The 22096-nt window shown below is 45.0% G+C and overlaps 1 protein-coding gene across 2 annotated transcripts in view; it reads right to left on the reverse strand.

The window, feature by feature from the left end:
- Positions 1-4221: 4221 nt before the first annotated feature.
- Positions 4222-22096, reverse strand: part of lhfpl4a (LHFPL tetraspan subfamily member 4a) — a 37689-nt gene continuing 19814 nt past the window's right edge. The window contains exons 2-5 of one of the 2 annotated variants that reach the window (XM_076267797.1): positions 12522-12758; positions 8924-8940; positions 7771-7806; positions 4222-4275 (exon numbers count right to left, since the gene is read on the reverse strand). In XM_076267797.1, coding sequence (XP_076123912.1) covers positions 4222-4275; positions 7771-7806; positions 8924-8940; positions 12522-12758 — 344 coding nt within the window. The remainder of the gene's footprint in view (positions 4276-7770; positions 7807-8923; positions 8941-12521; positions 12759-22096) is intronic. The other variant, XM_076267795.1, reaches the window with a different exon arrangement.

A 22096-nucleotide genomic window follows, 5' to 3' on the forward strand; every position in this document is an offset into this window, starting at 1 on the left:
AATATCTTTATTGTATTATAATATATCTTTGAAAGAAGGCTACATTAGACAGCCTCTTGACACAAGTGCTAAAAAAGAAAAACGTGTGTTGATATTCAACTGATTTATTTCTTGCTTTTTTGATAAAACAGTAACACCAACAATGGCTAAGTGGTGATGACTATGCTTCCATCTTTGACTCTCTGCTGACAATCTTGCATAAATATTCCATTTTCATTACACAGACAACAGGCAGCATCTTACTTTGTATTGAAAATAAATAAAAAATAATAATGAACAGAAAGGCATTCAACACAGGATCCACAGGGGAAAAAATATATGCAGCAGTTACATATCATAACTCAAGATATATACCGTTAAATAAGATATGTCCACAGTTTGTCATATTTTTATATCTTGTTTTGGCATATTAAAAACAGAAATAATGGTAAACTATGAGAAAGTAAGTGGAAAAGAAAAGTGACGGTGCAGGTGCTTTTTTTGCCAGAAAATGTCTTTTAGAGATGTTTTCTTTTTCAACCTAGAATCAATTTTAAATCACCTCCATTTTTCAGAGATGCTTTTTGTCATTCACAATGCCGTGTAGAAACCGTCTGAAATATTCTGCATTTTCTGAGAAACTGAGTGAATTGTAATTATTACCACCGTTATCACTAGTATTGTGAAGTGCAGGCTTTGTCCCCTTTCTTTCCCCTTGGTATCGAGTGCTACCATGGCTAAGGGCCCTAGCCATTAGGAAAGCCCTTATATGTAACCTGCCATAGCTTTCTCTCCTCCTGCCTCTGCACTTACCCATGTGTGTGCATACATGGAGCACTGAGTGTGCTTTTTGTGAGACTGGTGTAAGGGACCGTGTTGGAAAAAATCTGGCCGATCTGTTTCTTCCGCAGGACAGGTGGTGAGAGGCTGGCTTCCTGCATGCGCTGGACCTGGAGACAGTTTGAGAGGGGAGCTGTTCTCCGAGGCCGACGTTAGGACAACACAGACGTTCCAGCCCAGCTCCCCATCCAGCTGCGAGGGCACACGGCGCCCATCTGAGGCTTCGCCGTATTAAAACCTCTCCGTAAATATTTGTGAGGAGGCCGAGGTGGGTGCACACGTGGTGGGAATCGGCTCTCATCAGCGACTGCCCTGCGTCAGACAGGGTGCGGAACGCGTCACTGTGACGTCTCTCGCTCGCCCTCCTTCATCCCCAGAATGGCCACCTGCACACATTCCCACAGATGATACGGTGCTGGACAAAGACAAGGGTTCAGGAACAAAACCACAACAAAATGGCCGAATGGTGTAAGAGGAACTCTCCAGAACACCCCTGCTGGCCATTTTCTGACACCAAACTGGAATGTGTTTGTTTTTCTGAAGGACGCAGTGGTACCTCTCCCCAGTGATAGAGCAGTCTGGCTCTACCTTACTCTTTGTGTTATACAGCCTGACCCGCCCCCCCACCCTCTCACAAGGGCTTTAGATGACCCTACCAGAACTCAAAAGTAACATGAGAGGAGATAACTAGTGCATAATTACATCAATCTGACAATCCACCTGTGACATGTCTCCCTTCTTTTTGGAAGTCCACACCAGGTCATGTTCTGAGATCAAACCTACACACTGGTCAGGTTTAACACCGTGGCAGATTAGAAACGGCACCAAACAAAACCAACTTGAATGATGAGTGGATGTTAAAAGTGAAGAAAAGAGAAAAAAACAGAACAGTTGCCCAAAACCACACTGACACTCACTGAAATACCATCAAGGAAACATAGAATTGTTTGCATTTACAAGTCCTCAGCGGTACTGATGATGAGCGAACCGAGACAGAAGAAAAGGGTGAGAGAAAGGAACAGATTGTAAAAGAGGGATTGTAGAAACTCTGTGAAAGTTCTTCTCCTCCTGGCGTTAACAGAATGAACACTGTTTGCCTTAGCCCAGGCCTTGACCATCCTGCTGTCCGACAATGGACATCTGTCTGCTGCTCTGCATCTCTGCACCTTATTCAACTGCCAGCCTTCCATTGGAACCTTCCAGAGATAATCCTCCCCAACGGCCTCTCTTCTACCCGGACAGCTGATGTGAAGACCAGGGGGGTAGGGGCCAGACGGTGAGCACCCAAAACAGTGGAGGGAACCCCGGTGTGCCTAGCTGTGGTGTCCACTGCTAACTCACCCACATCCACTGGGACAACACAGTAACCGGAGGCTCTAAGGTGGCCGTGATGATGTGGTACCAAAAAGTGTGTGTGTGGTGTGTGCGTGTGTGTGGGTGGTGGGGTGGTTGGGAGATGGGGGTGGGGTCAGCATTCGGGTCAGCTGTCAAAGGAACTGGAGGCTTTGACTCTAGAGCAGTCTGCCACCCAAAGAGAAATGCTGGACAGTAAACTGAAGGACAGCTCGTTAGTAACCCCCCCCCCCCCCCCTCCCATCTGAACAGAACAGCCAAACAACAAAACAAAACAAAGCAAAAAGAAAACAAAAACAACCATTATGAAAGCACCAGAGTTGTTTTTGGGCCATACTTTACACTGTAAGTCAAGGGTACTGAGTGAGAATGGGAGGGTGTGTGTGTGGAAAGAGCTCAGTTGAATAGGTGGGTGGGGGGGTGGTGGGGGTTCCTCTACGCTGAAAAACGTGCTGTTCATTGAGGATGTGGAGCGGCTCAGTGCGTAATGTTTGTGGGCTGGCGTCCCGCTGTGAGCTAGCGGTGAAAAGTACAGACCACCCAGTGAAGCAGAGAGAATGCAGCGCCGCTAGCCGCTCTCCGCACCACTCCACTGCTGAGGCATCATTCTCGCCGGAGAGGAGAAGAGAGGAGCGGAGCGTTGTGGAAGTGTAGTCAGGCACTGGTCCACTGGGCTTCACAGTCTTGTGTGTGTGTGTGTGTGAGAGAGAGAGAGTGTGTGTATGTGTGTGTGTGTGTTTTGTGTGTGTTTGTGGAGGTGGTGGTGGCCTCCAGGGGGCGTGACTGATGAAGGGTGAGAGAGATTGATAATCGTCTGGTCAGGCCTGTCCTTGTGGGGCCAGCGGGAGTCTGTGATGAGGGCGGGGCCTGAGTTGAATGCAGCATGCAGGGCATTTCCTCCAAACAGAGTGGGGTACAAAAGAACACAAACAATAAAAAACACACACACACATCCACAAGAACTGAAGAAACCCAGCAATCACAGACAACCCATGAAGAGTAAGACCCACAACAAGACAAGGGTGTCCATGACAGCTTGACCTCATGAATGTTTTAGATCGATCACTGCATTGTGAACATCATACAGTAAAAGTGGGAAAACATAGTAAATGATAACACATTTACATGTTCACTATTTGATCTCAGTAGAACATATTACCATCACTATTGTCTTTATCATCATCATCATCATCATCATCAGTTGTATATGGTGGAATAATATTTTTGGAGGGTTGCTTACATATTAGGATATATGAAGTGAAACAATAATGGTAAGGTGTAGTTTGACAAATACACTCTTGAAAGGGTCAGGGAAGGGAATATGAACTTAAATAGGATAAATTCTTTAAGCCTGTACCCTGTTTCCATAGAAAGACATTATTTACAAATAAACATACGCCATCTGTCCCTCTGAAGTCTCGGAGGCAGAGGACCACAGGTACAAATAGGGTGTTCAAAATCGCTCAGAAAAGGACAGAATTACACACTGCTGTACAAAAAGTTTTTTCTCTTTTTTTCAGATTTTTGGTTTGTACTTTTTTCATGTGTCTCCAAAGTAGCACCCAGGCGCTTGAACATATGCAATTCATAACAACCATTTTTTTTTTCTTTTTTAGAGCTAGAAATCTTTAACTTTTCTGTTTTGATAAAATATGCAGATTGGAACTGGTTACAGCTGCTGCAAGCATAATTATCGTAAATACATCTTCATCTTCGTCATCATCATCATAGGAATAACACGTAATAGCAATACTCTGTTGTCATCATGTTCCCAGAGGTGTTGGTTTTTGTAAAGCTGACATTGTTCTTTGTTAGTAGGTCTTCTTCAAACATCTAAAATGATACAGAATAGTTTCTCCTTTTCTTTTTTTTTTCTTTTACAAGAATCCTGTCCAGTTCTATATTACAAAACTGCTGTGTGAACAGCCTCCTTCTTGAGGTCAGACACTTTGACCTGAGGAGAGGGGGAGAGGAGGAGGAGGAAGAGGAAGGGCGGGGGTGCCTGGAGTCCGAGGAACAGAGAGAGGAGCGGGAGGAGGCACCAACATTTCAGTGAAACCTCTGCACTCCATAGCGAGGGTCCTTCATATCCCGGATCTCAATCTGCCAAGACCACAATAAGACACAAGAAACAGAGGAAGCGAATTTAGAAACTGTTCTCTTTTAAAGAGGTTGGGGGACACAGAGGGGGGACACTGAACCAAGGCAGGGTTACAGCAGGGGGGAAAAGCACGGGAATCGGGTGGCAAACTGTAAGGAACAAGGTTATGCGGGATTATGACATCTAGGAAAAATTAAGAGATTTCACAATTGTTTTGCCATTATGGAATGCTCTGCAGCATAATGTGGAGCGTCAGTCCCGATTTGTCTCCTGTGCCAAGCTGACATGTCTTTAGGGCAGTGGCTCTGGAAGTCATGTGAAGACTGTGAGCCACCAACCGTGAATCACTATCCTGACTCAAAAACATGGACGTGCACAGACGTTTAGTGTGTGTAAGGAAGTACTTTGACAAACATATTCTCAGATCAGACCCACATATTATGTGAGGCGGTTCATCTGTAAAACTGATGTCAGATTTAATAGCCTACAACCAACCCCCTAACCCCCCTTTCTACGGCACACTGAAGTTATTAATGATGCACCAGACAACATCCAAAGAGGAATTAGAAAAATATATAGGAACCGAATCAGTTCTCTCTTGTTCAGCCATGTATATGTGTTTTCTTTAAATGTACACTATGCAGGTTTAGGTATTTTTGGTAACTGTAGAGCTCCCTCTAGAGTTGCGATATATCTATATTTTACTCTGCTGTTGTAAATAGCAAACTTCTCGTGACCTACACACGAGATCCCTCCTGTACACAATGAAAATGCTTTTGTTGTGGAGGTGAAGGATTAACAACAGGCAAAAACTATCTCCAAAGAGATATATCTACTGACAAGGTAATGTTTCACAATTCTCGCGAGATTTGTCAGGCTGCTGTTCTTGAAGTTGCATGGCTGGTTTTCTCGGTAGCAACTCGCTACGTCTATGCTATATTGCTATGCTAGGTGAATGATTCTATTACAAGTTCGTTTACATCAATTTGGCTCCGTAAAGAGGAAAATCTTGCATAGTGTACCTTTAAAAAAAAAAAAAAAATCTCATAGGCTATCATATTCAAGCCTATGCCAAGACCCCCATCAGCTGGGTTTCTACTGTAGGCATTTGGCTCATATATCTAAAGCTCACTGCTGTTGGTGAGCCACGTTCTCACAGTCAATCCCCCTGGCTGGTCCACAAACGTGAAATATGATCAGAGCAAGTTATCTGTAAGCTATCCTTCTCTTGCTCTCTTTCACACACACACACACACACGCACGCACACACATCCCAACTCGCCCGACTGTCTTGCATCTGAGCATGTTGTGATGTGGTCTTATGCGCTCCATGCAAGACAGGAATATAAAAAAAAAAAAAAAAAAACAGAAATGGAAAACAAATGGAAGAGTGGCATGGAAATAAACAGGACACACTTTGTGTTACGTTACAGGGGGTGTTCAATCCCTGTGTGAGAAACAAAACAAACAAACAGACTATCCTGGAAAGGTCACGCTTTAATACAAGTTTACTGACATTTGAGCAAGGGCTCATTCCATCTCGGAGATGAATGCCTCCAGTGCTTTAGACAGCCCCATTTCGTCTCTCGCACTCTGAAGGGAGTTATTGAGCTGTGTTTCTATTACTACATCACTGTGTTTCTGGCTTGCAGCTGCCTGGGCACAGCTTTGCTTTGGTTTCTTTTTGTTTGGTAACAAATGACCTTTATGGCGAGAGAATGTATCTATTTGTCAATTTGCTTCAGCAAACAAAACAACTGTCAAAAGAGAGAGAATTGCAAGCACTGATGAAGAGACGAACTGCTCATCTCTTTCTGCTCCAGAGAGCCCTCACTCTCTCAGACAATCAGGTCTGAGCTGGACAGAGAGTAAAACAGCTGCTCTGCTGTTTACCTGACCCTGGCCAGCGAGCATAATGACGCCATGTCACGACTCTGATGACTCACCTCCAAACTTGAGCCAATTTAATGAAGGTGGGATTAGAGCATCTATAGGCTGTATGGGGGGATCTGCGGGATCTGCATGGGTGGAGTGGAGGGGAGAAGAGCAGAGAGGAGAGGATAGGAGTGAAGAAGAGAGGAGAGGAGGGGAGATGAGAGGAAAGGTGAAGAGAGGAGAGCAAAGTACAGGAGAGGAGAGTAACACCAGCAGGGATTACAACCCCTCTAATCTCTTTACGCAGCCCCGGTGCTTCAACCATAGCAGGTGTCAGACTTGGCAGGCTGACCGGCAGAACAGCATGAATAGGACAGTCTCCCCACATCACACACACTCACACACACACACACACTCCAGACAGTGAGAGGAGGAGCCGGATGGGAGGATGTAGGTATGGGGTAGAGAGAGAAGAAAACACTTGGCAGAGCTTTACAATGCCACCTGCCACACACACACACACACACACACACACACACACACACACACACACACACACACACACACACACACACACACACACTTCAGACCTGATGTGTGTTTACAGAACATTTGGGATGTTTGCCCTGAATCACAGGTTCTGCTTCGTGGGAGTTTGCAATGTGCTGGCCCACAAACAACTGTGTGAAATATTAATTACTCCATGTCCATTATTTAAAAAAAAGAAAAAAAAAACTACAACAACAACAAACTCGCACAGAACACACACACACACAAGGCTGGCTCGGGGAGCTCATTACTCTCTGACACAAGAGCAACCAGGCTGAAAACAGGGCCCTTGGAGGTCCGAGGGAAATCACACTAGATCGCCAGACTCATTAGAGCAGCAGTTAAGTGTGACACTGAGGGCACACACAGCATCACACAGCCCACACTGACCACCCATATACAGTACAACACACAGACAGTTTCTGCCCATTTCATATGTAACCATATACAATAAGGGTCATATATCTAAAGGGTATTTCTGACAAAGAAAAGCTCAAATCTACTCTGAGTCTGCTAGTGAAGTGTTCCATTTGCGGAGCGTAAATATAGTTTTTCGAAGACTGGTGTCATTTTTTCTAACGTACGTGCCACTATCACGTCTGGTGTAGCCAGTTCCATCGATTACTCTGGAATCTAATTGTTGCATCAGATGCTCTGTGAACATACCCGGTGTAGCAGATGCTCTGTGAACGTGCCAGGTGTAGCCTCCCTGTAAGCCCAAAGGCTATGGGAGTGGTAGGGCACATGGGTGGGTGCTACACATTTCTGGTAGTTGTACTGAGACCCCCCCACCCCCACTCCTCACTGTCAGGTGCTTTGGATACCTAGGAAAGCTTTATGTAAATCTATTGTTTTGCTGTTGTTGTTGTTGTTGTTGTTGGGAGTGGTGTGTATGCGTCTGTGCTTTGAGTGGACTGTCACAGAGGAGACAGGGGAGAGGACAGACGTCAGGAGAGGCTGCGTGCTACTGGGTTGGCCATGCACATCTCTCCGGAGGAACAGAACCACTGAGACGGCTTGGAAGGGGTGTTGGGAATAAACGGTCAGAATCGGAAAAGATGAACTGATCTTACTCCATCCAGTCGGAGGGTCGAAGTCAGGTGCAGTGGCTGCAATGTAAAGGACTGTTAGTCTCTGTGTGGCAGGCAGGTCATTTATGTATTTAATTTCAACATCTCAAAGCTTCTTTGTCCACTCTGTCCATACAAACTTATCTTTTTTTAATAATTTAGTAATTTAAAAAGTGGTTGAGTTGAGTTTGTTGTCTTGTAAATATGATCAAGTTTATGCTGGGGATTCTGAGGTACTTCATTATTTATCTGCGGGCAAATTTGACGGGTTAAGCTGAACTACACAGTTGCTAAGAGAGGAGCCTTTTATGTGCTTATGCACTCTGTTTATGAACTCTGTTCAACTCCCATTAGAAACTCTCACTAAGTGTTCTAAACAAAGACACGTTAAATTCAGTTCTCCTTTTTTATTCGTAGACAAGACTAATAGCTGCTTGACGTACGTGTTTTCCCCGCTCTGGGCATCTGTGCTGCTTTTTAACCTATTCATTTTTCATGGAGAACGCGCTGCACTCAATTCACACCATATCTGAGCAGCTGCTGTGCTACTGCTGTTGTGATATACTCCGGCTGTCATCTAGTCATTATAGGCTGAGGGTGTTTCTCCCTCATTCCCTTTGGTGCGTTGAGATTTATTTCTAAAGGACATGTTAGTGCCACTTAGCCCATTCTAACACGTGCTACGTGCCAGCGCTCAGTGCCAGGCACTGCTTCACTGATGCTTACACTGTCTAATGCAGGCGGCCTCTTGTCCCGAGGGAGTAGCCGCCGATGCTACACTCAGCCTGGGGAGGCTGGAGCCGGGGCTGACATACAACATGCACACCCCATCCTTCTGCTCTACCCACAGCTAGCGCTTTATTTTCTTTACAGCAATGCTGCCCGGAGGGGACAGGGTTCAGACGGCGACATTAATGGCTGGCATGCAAGTCTGTGTGTTGTCGCCAGATGCGCCAGGTTAGGTCTGACTCGGAGCACCAGCAGGAGCACATGTGATGTGGTCAGGGCTGGCAGAGCTAAGAGTTGGTACACCTGGGCAAGGCATACTGCACACTACTGTGTCTGTGAGGAATGTGAAGCCACCACCACACAACACTGACGCTTTGACCACCACACAGCGACACAATCACAGAAGCCACAACAGCGGTCAACTTACCCTCGATACTGCAAAATCTGTGAAGACAGAATAGAAGGGTTTGTTTAGTTCACATGCCTGTATGCAGTCACTGTCATGAAAAATCACAAGGTCAAAATGCTGCAGCACTGGACTGGTCTTCGAATTGAAAGGAGGACCTCATTGAGACAGATCCGGAAATGTCAAAACGTTAGACCCATTCAGCCTGTCCTTGTAGCAAATCTGTGGAGGAAGATGGATGCCCTTCTTCACCTTGCAGTCTGCAGTGAATGAGGGCCTAAAACCTTAGTCTCACTCTGATTACTATCACTAACATGGACATGCATGAATATTAACATTCTCTGTGTTACGGTCTGGGAAAGATTACCGCTGCATATGCAAACACATTTATGCACACGTTGCACATTGTCATTTAAGCCCTTTTATTTGATTTGGATGCTTAAGAGTCAGGAATAGTCTGGCTGAAGTCTGTTACTGTAAATCTACTGACACGGCCCTCAGAAGCATTAGGCCTAAATATTTTTCAGTGCATTTCATGACACATGAGACTGGTTTTCCTTTAAGTTGATGAATTTGCTGTGTACAATAATTGAAGTGGAAAAGTAAAAAAGTGAAGCAAAGCATACAATCTTACTCATGATTAACAAATCAATGAGATAAGTACAAATCCACTATTGTATCAAGGCAGAGGTCTCCTGAACTGAGATATCATACAGGGAACCTGTTGTCTTAATGCAGGGCCATGAATATTGTATTGCATGTACCAGTTAACAGAAATACATAGACGCTATGCCAATTCATTTTCTGTTATTTTGCCCATCCCAGCAACTATCCCACTCCCAGTTCTAGAACAGAATTAGGGAGCTATGGATATTCCAGAACAGAATTAGGGAGCTATGGATATTCCAGAACAGAATTAGGGAGCTACAGAGCCATATAAAAATATATCCAGAGCCATATAAAGGTACCTTTATATGGCTCTGGGTATATCTATAAGGCTCTGGGGAGCTATAGACCCTTTCAACAAGAAAAACAAAAACAATGCTTGAACGTTCTATTTTGTTCCCAATCTACTTCCTCTGCATCACCTGTTTGGACACCATATCTTCCTGCACTCTGGAGAGGTATTCAGTTGGTGGTAATCTGCAGCCTCACCACTGGCAATAAACTTTATCTACCTTTAAGGAAGCATTTTAGTATGTTATACTCCACAGATACTATTACTATCACACAGCATTGTTCAGCAACAAAAATGTGTTTATTTACTTTGATATGTGAAACATAGTGTTTAATTGAGCTGATGCTTTTATCAGCTTTCAGCATGTCAGTTTCCTCATAGAAAATTCTAGAATATGTCTTACTGGCCAACATGTGAATTTAAAGTCGGTGCTTGTCCCTGTCCAGGGTTTCTTGTGTGTGTGTTGAAAAGCGCTATATAAATGAAATGTGTTCTTGTTGTCTTTTTGTTTCTTATTCAACAACATCCCTCTGAAGAGCGATGCCAGAGAGTGGCTCTAAAGATTCTCATTTAACACTGGTATGTCATCAACTTCCCAGCACCAATGAAGGAAATGGAGGTCTTTTGGAACTGTACTGTACTTGGCCTGGCCATCTTACCTGGCCATGTGATTGACCCAACCCAACCACCATGTTAGCAGATAAACTATAAACCTACATAATATTTCTGAAGAGGAGAGAGAGAGAGAGAGAGAGAGAGAGAGAGAGAGAGAGAGGGAGAGAGAGAGAGAGAACTATCTGCCATTTTAATGGTGAGGCTGCACAGGACTGGATTAAAGAGGGAACAAATAAAAGCTGGAGGAGGTTTGGCTCCCTGCCAGCAGGTTTTTATGATGCTGCAACACCGATTCCCAGCCAGTCACAGATGCTGTAACCCCCACCTCCACCACCCCCACCCACATCTCAAAAACCCCTTAAATCTCCCCTCTCTGCCCTCCTTAGACCCCCCACACTCAAAGACAGGCCCAGATACCACAGCACCCAAATCAGCCATGACATAAATTTGAGCATGCATGTTTGTGTGTGTGTGTGTGTGTGTGTGTGTGTGTGTGTGTGTGTGTGTGTGTGTGTGTGTGCACATCAGTGTTCTGTGCACAATGCATTTCCACTTAGATACAAATTTATTTCTTGCACATTAACACTAGGGCATAATCAGTTTGAGTGTGAGAGTATAGAGAGAGAGAGAGAGAGAGAGAGAGAGAGAGAGAGAGAGAATACAGAGAGAGAGAGAGGCACAGCTGCACAGCACAGAGTCACTGGGGAGCAAGCAGCAGCCCTTCTTATCCTGCCGGAATCTGACACGTAACCATGGTAACTTCCTCAATAGAATCAGAAGGCTTTGAAGGAATTGGGAGGTGACCCCCCCCCCTTTTTTTCTCCCTCTACAGGCAGCTCGACACATTCTCTCTCTCTCTCTCTTTCTCCCTCTCTCTCCCTCCCTCTCTCTCACCCTCTTTTTCTTCTCTGATCACGTTGTAAGACTGTCTTATCACGACACCAACAATGCTTATCGTAAATGATTTAGCCTTGCAGCAGCATTGACATCTTGTTGTTAAACAACACTCTTCTGCCTGTTCTTTGTTTTACCAAGGGGTGGGAGGGGGGGGGGGGGGGGTAATGAAAGGTGTATCATGAGGAGAACAGGTCACTGGGGAAATGACGAAACATGGCTGACACAGCCACAAGCTCGCCATGGCAATGACTGGGAGACGCCAGATCAAATATTCACAAGACACGAGTCTCTCTCTGATGCTGTCACAAGAAACACCGTCCTTTGCCCCAACCCATGTCATCAGTGCCGTCACAGCTCTTGCCCTCGCCAGCGGTGCCACTCGGTGAGGAGCAGCGGAGGCTCGAGCGACTGCACCGCCGCCGAGAGAGACAGATGTTACAGGCGAGGCGGCCCAACAGCTGTTTTGAACAAACTGGAGATGGAGTGCCTGTAACTGAGGGCTAGTGAGGATCCTTAACTCGGAGGTCCGGAGGACAGTTTCATTAGACTGACTGACTGGAATTAATTTTTTTGGTGTAACAATTTTTACAATTACCCAACTATGATTGTATTCAAACTTAACAACATAGTTTAACTTGCTGATTAGTCTATGGCAGTAAGTGTCCAACTAGTGCCACTACCTGATAATTAGCAGTTATTTGCTTTCAAATCAACTGATATTAGTGGCTTTTCAAGATGAGCAAAGACCCTCAGTATGCTGTAAGCCTGACTTTAGCTTGACAGCTATTGACTTTCCGGTTCGGTTAATATTGACTCCATTATGGAAGCTTCAGAAGTTCAAAATGGCTTTGCTACCAGAATTACTCATTCTTAGTCACACTTTAATTGGCCACTTTTGGTCAATTAAAACTGACATATTTTTCTAAAGTTCATATTATTTTGTGTCTAGTGTGTGGATACTATACTATATAAAGACATTTTTACCACTTAAAAAAGTACCCACTGTAACACACAGAAAGTGCCCAAAGATCAAAAGAGTAAATGTACTGTTAAACATGGTTTAGAAGGCATCTGTGATTGTGTTGTTATAATTTGTTTATTTTTGTTTATTTATATGTTGTTTATTTCGAAGGTGTCTGGCCGCCTCACCTTTGTTGTCAGCCTTGATCTCCTCGTGAAGGAAGTCGCTCTGGCGGTTCCCGAGGACAAAGGCTAGGAAGGAGAGGATGAGGGCGTCCAGGATGCCGATGATGGCCAGGATGTAGGCCCAGCGCACGGAGCAGTTCCCCAGTGTGTACTTCCCCGAGAACTCGCCGCACATGTCCCGGATCACCTCTGCGTCCCAGCCGTCCGGGAATATCATACAACCCAGCACCAAGCAGACCGCTGGAGAGGGGAGACACAGAGAGAGAGAGATCTCATTTCTTTGCTTTCTTGTGAGACAATCTGTTTGTGTGTGTGTTTGTGTGTGCGTGTGTGTGTGTGCAAGAAAGACACAGAGAGAAGCTTCCTTCTATAGTTGTGTTAAGAGAGGCATTTGGGGAGTTGACGGGAGGCTGGGAGAGAATGGAGTTAGTTGAGAGAGAGTTAGTGGAGAGAGAGAGAGAGAGAGAAAAAGCTACGAGACAAGAGGGAACAGCCTTCAGCCTCCCGCACTCTTCATACAAGGGATTATACATAGAAGAGGAGAGGAGAGAATATGAGAGAAGAGAAGATGAGGGGAGAGGAGAAGAGAGGAGAGGAAAGGAGAGAAGATGAGGGGAGAGGAGAAGAGAGGAGAGAAGAGAAGATGAGGGGAGAGGAGAAGAGAGGAGAGGAAAGGAGAGAAGATGAGGGGAGAGGAGAAGAGAGGAGAGAAGAGAAGATGAGGGGAGAGGAGAAGAGAGGAGAGGAAAGGAGAGAAGATGAGGGGAGAGGAGAAGAGAGGAGAAGAGAGAAGATGAGGGGAGAGGAGAAGAGAGGAGAGAATAGGAGAGGAGAGAAGATGAGGGAAGAAGAAAAGAGAGGCGAGGAGAAGAGAGGAAAGTTGAGGAGAGGAAAGGGGAGGGGAGGAGAAAAGAGGAGAGGAGCCCCACCACAACACACAGAGCCCCCCCCCCGGTGCCATGCCCCACTACCCATCAGATATAGGCTGCAACACTCCAGTGGGCTGGAAAAGGAGCCGCAGTGAGGGCACGCAAAACAAGGCTACCCAGGAAACAGCAGGAAGGAGGCAGGCAGGCCCACCACTGCTGACAAGCCACTTTAATGCTACTATAATAATATTGTTATAACACATGCAGGCACTAAAGGTCTAAAGGAAAGCACTGACACAGCAGGCATTAATGCCGTTAATGTCTCTAAACTCGATTCTGAACTATGTCAGTGAGTAACAGAATAGTGAAATAATGAAATCTTTATAGGAATATTAACTATTCAGAAAGAGTATAACTTTTCTTCAAATAGCTCAGAGTCACAACACTTGATGATACATGGGGCAACATTTTGAGCAATGTTGCTGGGCAACCACATAACCGGTTCCATGTGTTCTGATTGGATTATCATGATGAATTGCCATGATGATTAAAGTTCTCCAGAAAAACAAAATGCTGCCCTAGGCTATATCAATGGGAACATGTCTGACCATCAGTACTCAGGGACACTGCCTAGCGATATTGCTCAAAACGTGTCAGTAAATCATCAGATTTACATTCTACATTCACTTCATCCTGCATTGTTAAGTTGAAGTTCAGATGTACCAGACACACACATACGGGACGTTCAGCCCAGTCCACCTTTTTTTCATTAGCCAAAAAGCATTCATCAACACGTACTTAAGATGCACAAACAGGATCCACTTGAATGAACCCTGCTTTAAAGCTCTTGAATCGCATTAAATCCTAAGAGACAGCCTGCGTGTGCAGTGGGATTGTAATAATATAATCACTGCACTGAATGTAATTATATAAAGTCATATACAAATTAATTAAGTGAATAGGCAGCACAAATGCGCCTTATTTTACAGGTTGCAGATGGAGCATTGAGTCCTAATGTGTACTTTAAAAGCAAAGATTCTAGCTCTGTTCTAGAATCTTTGTTTAAAAGTGCCTCTTCTCTTGGGTTCTTCCTGACAGTTGCCAGGTAGGTAGGTATTTGGTAGGAAACACTGAACAGATTAAGGTTACACTAAAGACCTGTCATACATTTAGGACATACAAAGCATAGTTACTCAGCTTTACCAGGGGTGCCAATAAATGTGAAGGGGAAAACAAATATAGCCACACTGGTTCTGTCGTTCTATTTCCCACAGGAACAGGAACATGTTCCGTGTGCTCCGCAAGAAGACCGATGAGGACTAGATGTGTCACAGCCTGACCAAATAAGGAACAGTCCCTGTGAAGATAGGCCTGTGTGTGTGTGTGTGTGTGTGTGTGTGTGTTTGTGTGTGTGCACTACATGTGGAATGGTCTCTCATCTGTAGGTAAGATCCTTTGATCCCATAGTGGAACACAGAAGCCAGGAGAGGGGGAACATGGAATGACTGATTAATAATTGATAATGGGAGGGAGAGAGAGAGAGAGAGAGAGAGAGAGAAATGGAGACAGGAATGAGGACTGGAAGAGTCGCTCACATAGTTAAAAAGAAGTTAGAGAGAAAGAAGAGCACTGGTTGAGCGGAGATTTTTTCAACTAGAGAGGAGAAGATCAGAGAATATTCTGTAGAAAAGGCTCAAAGGGATAATGTGACACTCAAGGAAAAGCATATGATGAAAGCATGTGTGTGTGTGTGTGTGTATGAGTGTATGTGTGCGAGGAAGAGAGAGGGGGGGGGGGCAGGGAGAAAGAGAATTAGGTTAAAATACTAAATGGTTTTAGTGTTGCCATGGTTCCCCCTTTTTTACAAACCCTGTTCATTTATTTATATGTCTTTGTCCTGTGGGTATCTGTCCTTCCTTGAATACATACGCACACACACACACGCGCGCGAACACAAACATACATGCATGCACACACACACGCACACACGCACACACACACACACACACACACGCACACACACACACGCACACACACACACACACACACACACACACACACACACACACACACACACACGCATATGCCCACAGACATGAGTGCATACACACACACAAACACACATGTCCACACACACACACACACACACACATATACATTTTTTATATGAATCACTCAGTGAAATGCAGCTCTACTCACACTAGTGCATGGGGAATTCAACCTTGGCTTGAGCACACTTATCAACAGCATTGCTTTGTTGAGACAGAAGCACACACACACACACACACACACACACAATCACCACATATTTTGACACAGTTACACATGCAAGCACATGCATATATATATAAATATATAGAGAGAGAGAGATAGAGGTATATATATATATATATATATATATATATATATATATATATATAGAGAGAGAGAGAGAGAGAGAGAGAGAGAGAGAGAGAGATGCACGCACAAACATACAGACTAACACACATTACCTCCGCAACACTAATATATTAAAGGTATAAAAGCTCATGCTGGACAAATGTAATGAGAGGGTGAACCTACTGTATCCTTTTCTTCTTCCTCTTCTCCTAAGTTACATTTTAATCATCAGGGGACATTTCAATTCCAGTGGTATAAACCAAGGACAGACTCTCTCTCTCTCTCAGAGAAAAAAACATTGTCTATGTTTTCAAACACTCAGCTGTCACACAGCAGCAGATGGACAGCAAGAGCATAACTGGACTCTGAACTCTCCGCTCAACCTTAGCCCTGTCTGTGTGTGTGTGTGTGTGTGTGTGTGTGTGTGTGTGTGTGATTGTGTATGTGTGTGTGTGTGGGTGTGTGTGATTGTGTATGTGTGTGTGGGGGTGTGTGTGAGTGTGGCTGTGTGTGTGTGTGTGTGTGTGTGTGTGTGTGTGTGTGTGTGTGTGTGTTTCTCAGAGGTCCACAGAATCTGACCACAACAGCAGGAAAAGGCGTCAAGGCTGCATCTGACAGACGTCCTCTCATAGGACTGTGCTTAGGACGTCTCGCATCACTTCCCATTGATTTTGCATTTGGAGTGTGATTTGCGGCGACTTCCCTCGTGAGCTCATAAAAGAAGGTACATCCCTACGCAACATGCCCTGGAGCGCCACTTCCCATTCCCTCCACCACCCTCCCTCCATCCCTCTCTCTCCTCCCCTCTCTCACTCCAGCAGGAGAGGGGACGCCTTCCACCGGAGTGAGCAGACATAAAGCTTGTCTTGCATGATCGGGAACATAAGCTGCTGCTTGCCAGAGAGTGGACGCAGTTAGCCTGAGGAGCTGCCGAGTCGGGGGCTTCAGGAGCACTGGAGAGGAGAGGAGAGGAGGGGAGAGGAGAGGAGAGGAGGGGAGAGGAGAGGAGGGGAGAGGAGAGGAGAGGAGGGGAGAGGAGAGGAGAGCAGAGGAGAGGAGGGGAGAGGAGAGGAGGGGAGAGGAGAGGAGAGGAGAAAGTGCACTTGGTACACCTACGTCAGCGCAAAAAATAAAAGGGCTTTCTGACATGCTGTTGGTCACCATCTTGTTGTTTTCTTTTGAGTGAGTGCAGGGGCGCAGGCGATTTTTTGAAAGTGAGGGGAACCAAATTGTGAACACAAACCCATAGTGAGATCAGATTTCCAGATATCGGATCGCCACCTCTGGCCCACTTTCGACCATCATATTTTAAACTTGCCAGAATATTAAGATAATACCATTGATTGTTTTCAAAATATTTTTTGATAAAAATGGTCAACACTGTGAGATGAGCACAACGCCAGATCTGCTCTCAGACCAGTTTCTTGCTATGTGCTTCTTTTTTTTTTAGATTTATTTCACATTACTTGGGCCGATGGTAGAATACTCTAAAAGCAACATGGGATGTTGATATTTTATGAAGCCATGAATGAACAAAATTTCATCATGCCTATGATCCAAACATACACAATCAAATAGTTAGGCTTACTGAGTGTTTCAGAGCTGGCATGAGAGCCAGTGTGTGTGTGTGTGTGTGTTTTCTGGTTATGAATGACAGAGGGAGAATGACATGGAGTAGTATACATGTTTGATGATTAGTTTATATTCTAAGCCTGCTCAGAATCTATAGAAAGGCCTCTCTCTCCCTCCATCCTCCCCTCTACATGTGTGTGTGTGTGCGCGCACGTGTGTGTGTATCTGTGTTTGTGTATATGTGTGTGTGTTTACTGAATGCATATATACCATTCCCATCTGGTCTGGCTGTTTGATCCAGTATAGCTGCAGCAGATCACACTCTCCTATCGGCCGCATGTTTGAACAGGAGCCAGCTCTGTTACAGGCTGGGGGGGTCTGGGGTGTGTGTATGTGTGTATGTGTATGTGTGTCTGTGTGTGTGTGTGTGTGTGTGTGGGGGGGGGGGGTCATTCTCCCAGGGGATCCTCTCAACTGTGCACAGCCCTCTTTTTTTTTTTATACATTTTTTATTGACAATATACAGATAGAAATACAATGATAGAACAGGTTTTAAGATATCACACAATCTTATACATCACAGAAACAGAACAAACATCCCCACCCTCCCCCAACCCATGGCGAAATAAAAAGATACAATACTGTAGAGTGCGCACAGCCCTCTCTCTGTCTTCCTCTGTTACCACGGCCACAGAGATCACCACAGCAGCAGAGTGGCACTCAGCTGATAATGATGACCACAGGACTACGTGCTCTTTGGGTTGCGCTGGCTTTCTGTCACAGGACAATGCTCCAACAGATGGATCAAACGATAAGGGTGCTTTTATCTGTATTGTTCCCCACCACTCTGACGGCTGGCTCTTACTGTATAGTGCGTCTTGGGTAATGACCGATTCACAGAGCTGCTTTCAACATATGTAAAAATGCCTGCAAACGAGCCTCTTTCCATTTAGCCTATATGTCAACACCGCCTCACCTCTGTCCTACATGCTAGAGTGAAATGACTGTGATTCAAGAATTGACCTTCAGTGTGACGAGAGAGGCTGAAGGAGACGGAAACGGGCTAGAGACACCGGCTTAATTAGGCATCCTGGAACATGCACTGAAACCAATCACGGTCAGTGTGACCTCCCATTTCCGCACTGCACAGTGCTCTGGGTACATTACGCAAAGCCAAAATTAGATTTGGAAATATAAAGTATCCAGAAGTGTTTTTCTCCTCCTCCTTCTCATTTTCATAATGACCCTTGGCGAGGGTCATTTCAAGTTCGTTTAACTCATCAGAAGTTACTCATAGCAGAAAGTCACTCATTGTGGAAAAAAGCAATTGATGCCCAGAGTGGTTTATATAGTAGTCCAAAATGTATCCACATTAGCATAAAAAAGGAGGTTAAATCTAGCCAATAATATACTAAATAGGCACTATTGTCTGTGTTGTTGGTCTTGGTCATTGTTATGCACAGTATGTTGTTTTGTTTCTAAGGGCTACTATATTAGGTTTCCCCTCCATGTTTGAGGAGCTCTTTGGATGGGAAACTGATAATCCAAAAAGGAGAAGTTCCAAGGCACTCTCGGTTTCAAACAGTTAAAAAGCCTTTATTTTTGTGGTTTGGTCATATTAAACCTTTAAAACACTGCGTTTCAACATCAAGCTTTCATCAGGGAGCTTGGGTTATGTTGTGTTGTTGTGTTGTGTTGTGTTGTGTTGTGTTGTGTTGTGTTGTGCTGTGCTGTGCCGTGTCGTGTTGTCGCGTGTTGTGCTGTGCTGTGTTGTGTTGTGTTGTGCTGTGCTGTGTTGTGTTGTGTTGTGCTGTGCCGTGCCGTGCCGTGTCGTGTTGTCGCGTGTTGTGCTGTGCTGTGTTGTGTTGTGTTGTGCCGTGCCGTGTCGTGTTGTCCAGTGTTGTGCTGTGCTGTGTTCTGTTGTGTTGTGCCGTGTCGTGTTGTCGCGTGTTGTGCTTTGCTGTGTTTTGTGTTATTTTGTGTTGTGCCATGGTATGCTGTGCTGTGTTGTGCTGTGTTGTGTTGTGCTGTGCTGTGTTGTGTTGTGGCGTGTTGTGCTGTGCTGTGCTGTGCTGTGTTGTGTTGTGTTGTGTTGTGCTGTGCTGTGCTGTGCTGTGTTGTGTTGTGTTGTGTTGTGTTGTGTTGTGTTGTGTTGTGCTGTGCTGTGCTGTGCTGTGCTGTGCTGTGTTGTGTTGTGTTGTGCCGTGCTGTGTGCTGTACTGTACTGTGCTCTGCTGTTCTGTTCTGTGCTGTGCTATGTGCTGTGCCTCGATGCTGCGTGGTCGTCTTGTTTAACTGCGTGGGAGCCGGTGGAGAGAATAGCAGCGTCTGAAGCGTGACTAAACGTCTGTCTCCGTATCTGACACGCTCGCCATCTTAAAAATGCATCATTTCCTTCATGTGCGCTGCCATGCATTAAGCCATGCCTCAAACCCCCTTTACTTTTACTCATCTTCCTCTTTGTATGCACACACACACACACATACACACACACACACGGACAGAAACACACAGATGTGCATAAAAAACAAGACTTTCATGTATCACACTGTTTTTGGGCAAACACGTACAAGAAGTACAAGTACACGCTCAATAAACACAAAACAAATCACACACACATCAGTGGCGCAAACGCACACACACGCACACACATTCTGGAGCGTCTTAGAGGGGAAGCACCCCAGGATTCCACAGAGCGGGTAATGCGCTCCACTAACCCCCTCCCTCCCTCCCTCTCTGTGACCCTATTTCTCGCAGGGCTCTTTACTATTTGGCCCCAGGTTGGGGATCAGCGCTGAACTCATCCCTTTCTTCAGCTTTGAAGTCATCCGACTCAATCCCCCATTCTCCCTCTCAGCTCTCAGCCTTTTCTAATCTCTCTCTCTCTCCCTCCCTCTCTCTCTCCCTTCATCATTCCTCCCTAAAGCTATATGCACACTTGAAACTCCACTCACACTCTCTCACACACACACACACACACACACACACACACACACACCAGTGATGTAGTACTCGAGTCCGGTCTCGGTTAGTTCCAACGTGAATATTCGCTAAAATCTGTCATCAATAGTTTGTGAAATTAGAAATTTACATAAATAACAATTTTCTGTGTTAATTGAAATGCCTTGCGGCCACCAATCCGTGACGTCATACATTCAGTGAACTCTCAGAAGGTGCACGCAGGCACAGTGCTGCAGGAGACGTTTGGGAGCATGGTAAGGTCACTTGGCAGTTAGCCTATCTGAACATGCAATAGTATTCAGCTTAGAGATAGAGAATAAAAGTTGTTTCATGTTTAATGAGGCTATTAACCCCGTTTTAACCATGTCATGGTCCATCCATTTCAATAACCTGGCAGCTTCGAAAATCTAAGACTGAACGTTCATAACATATTCTGTTTAGGTTACTATGTTATAGTAGCTTAGGTTAGTAGACCTAGTTCATAAAACAGAGTAGACAAACCTTTTCTAAATCGTCATAAGCCGACGACATATAGGCTACTGTAGTTGTTTAACTAACCCAACTCCACACGTCGTTGTTTACAGTAGGCTACATTACGTGTCATTTCACTCAGTGGCCACACGCACAGCACGTGAATCTGCAAGACACCAGCTTGCTAATGGTGGTAGTTCACTGTGATAAACATTAAAATTATAGCCTGACAAGCCAGACTAGGCAATAACATATTTGCTGCCGCTAGGGTGCGTCTAGATTTCTAGGCTATTAAAATTAGCTTTGAATTTAATCAATAAGATGTAGCCTTATAACCTATGAAATTTTGTTCCATGTGCCCTTTTAAAAAAAAAATTGAGCCCATGCCCCTTCAAAGGTCTCTGCACGCCCCTGCCTCTGTGTAATTACTGTAAAAACACTAATGTAGGCTACAACAAAGTGTATGTAACCAGGCCTGTACATGAGAGTGGAAGGTGGTGATTCTCTGGGAAACTAGAATATTTAAGGGAATAAATTTGTTTTTACTAGCTTGGGTGCCATTCCGAACTTAGTCCCGCCCACAACATTTGAGGTCGGGAAGTTCGGTCTGGCATTGCTCCATTGTGGAGCAAGTATGCTCACCCTAGATCGGACGGACCAATCAAATCAGGCTTTACGATGATGGACAGGTGAGCAACAGCGCCTGGTCTATCACGTCATCTGAGCACGCTTAGATTAGGCTTATGTTTGAAACAAAAACGCTGTGGCTAGAAGGATACATGGCTTTTAAGACCCCATATGGAAAATGCATATTATTTAATGAGGTTTTATCACTGAAAACGATTATTTCTGAAAACTTTGGCCAAAGTTGAGATGTGGGAAAACTCGTGGTTTCACTTTCATCAAGGGAAAACAGCGCTGTTGCATTGCGACATGTTCCCTCGTTCGTTTGAAATCACTGATTGATTGGTGATTGATTGGTGCTTCACTCCCCTCCCTGAAGGACATTTACACCACCCACCTCACCCGCAAGGCGACCACAATTGTGAGTGATGCAAGTCACCCCGCTCACAATTTGTTTGATCTACTGCCCTCTGGGAAGAGGTACAGAAGCCTGCGCTCCCGCACCAACAGCTTCATACACCAGGCTGTTAGGATGCTAAACTCTCTCCCCCCTCTCCCCCTGCACCCTCAGCTACATAACATCTTGGACTTTGGAGCCACAATGGCTGCCTTGTACACTTGCACACTTTGCAACTTGTTGTTGTTGTCCTGTTGTCCTGAAAACACAACACTTCTGCTGCTCTTACATAACTTGCACCACTA

The sequence above is a fragment of the Alosa pseudoharengus genome, unplaced genomic scaffold (genome assembly GCF_046254945.1).
Source record: "Alosa pseudoharengus isolate Yale_2024_CS ecotype anadromous, Long Island Sound unplaced genomic scaffold, YU_APseudo_1.1 YU_APseudo_1.1_scf_5, whole genome shotgun sequence".
In the NCBI taxonomy this organism is placed as follows: domain Eukaryota; kingdom Metazoa; phylum Chordata; class Actinopteri; order Clupeiformes; family Clupeidae; genus Alosa; species Alosa pseudoharengus.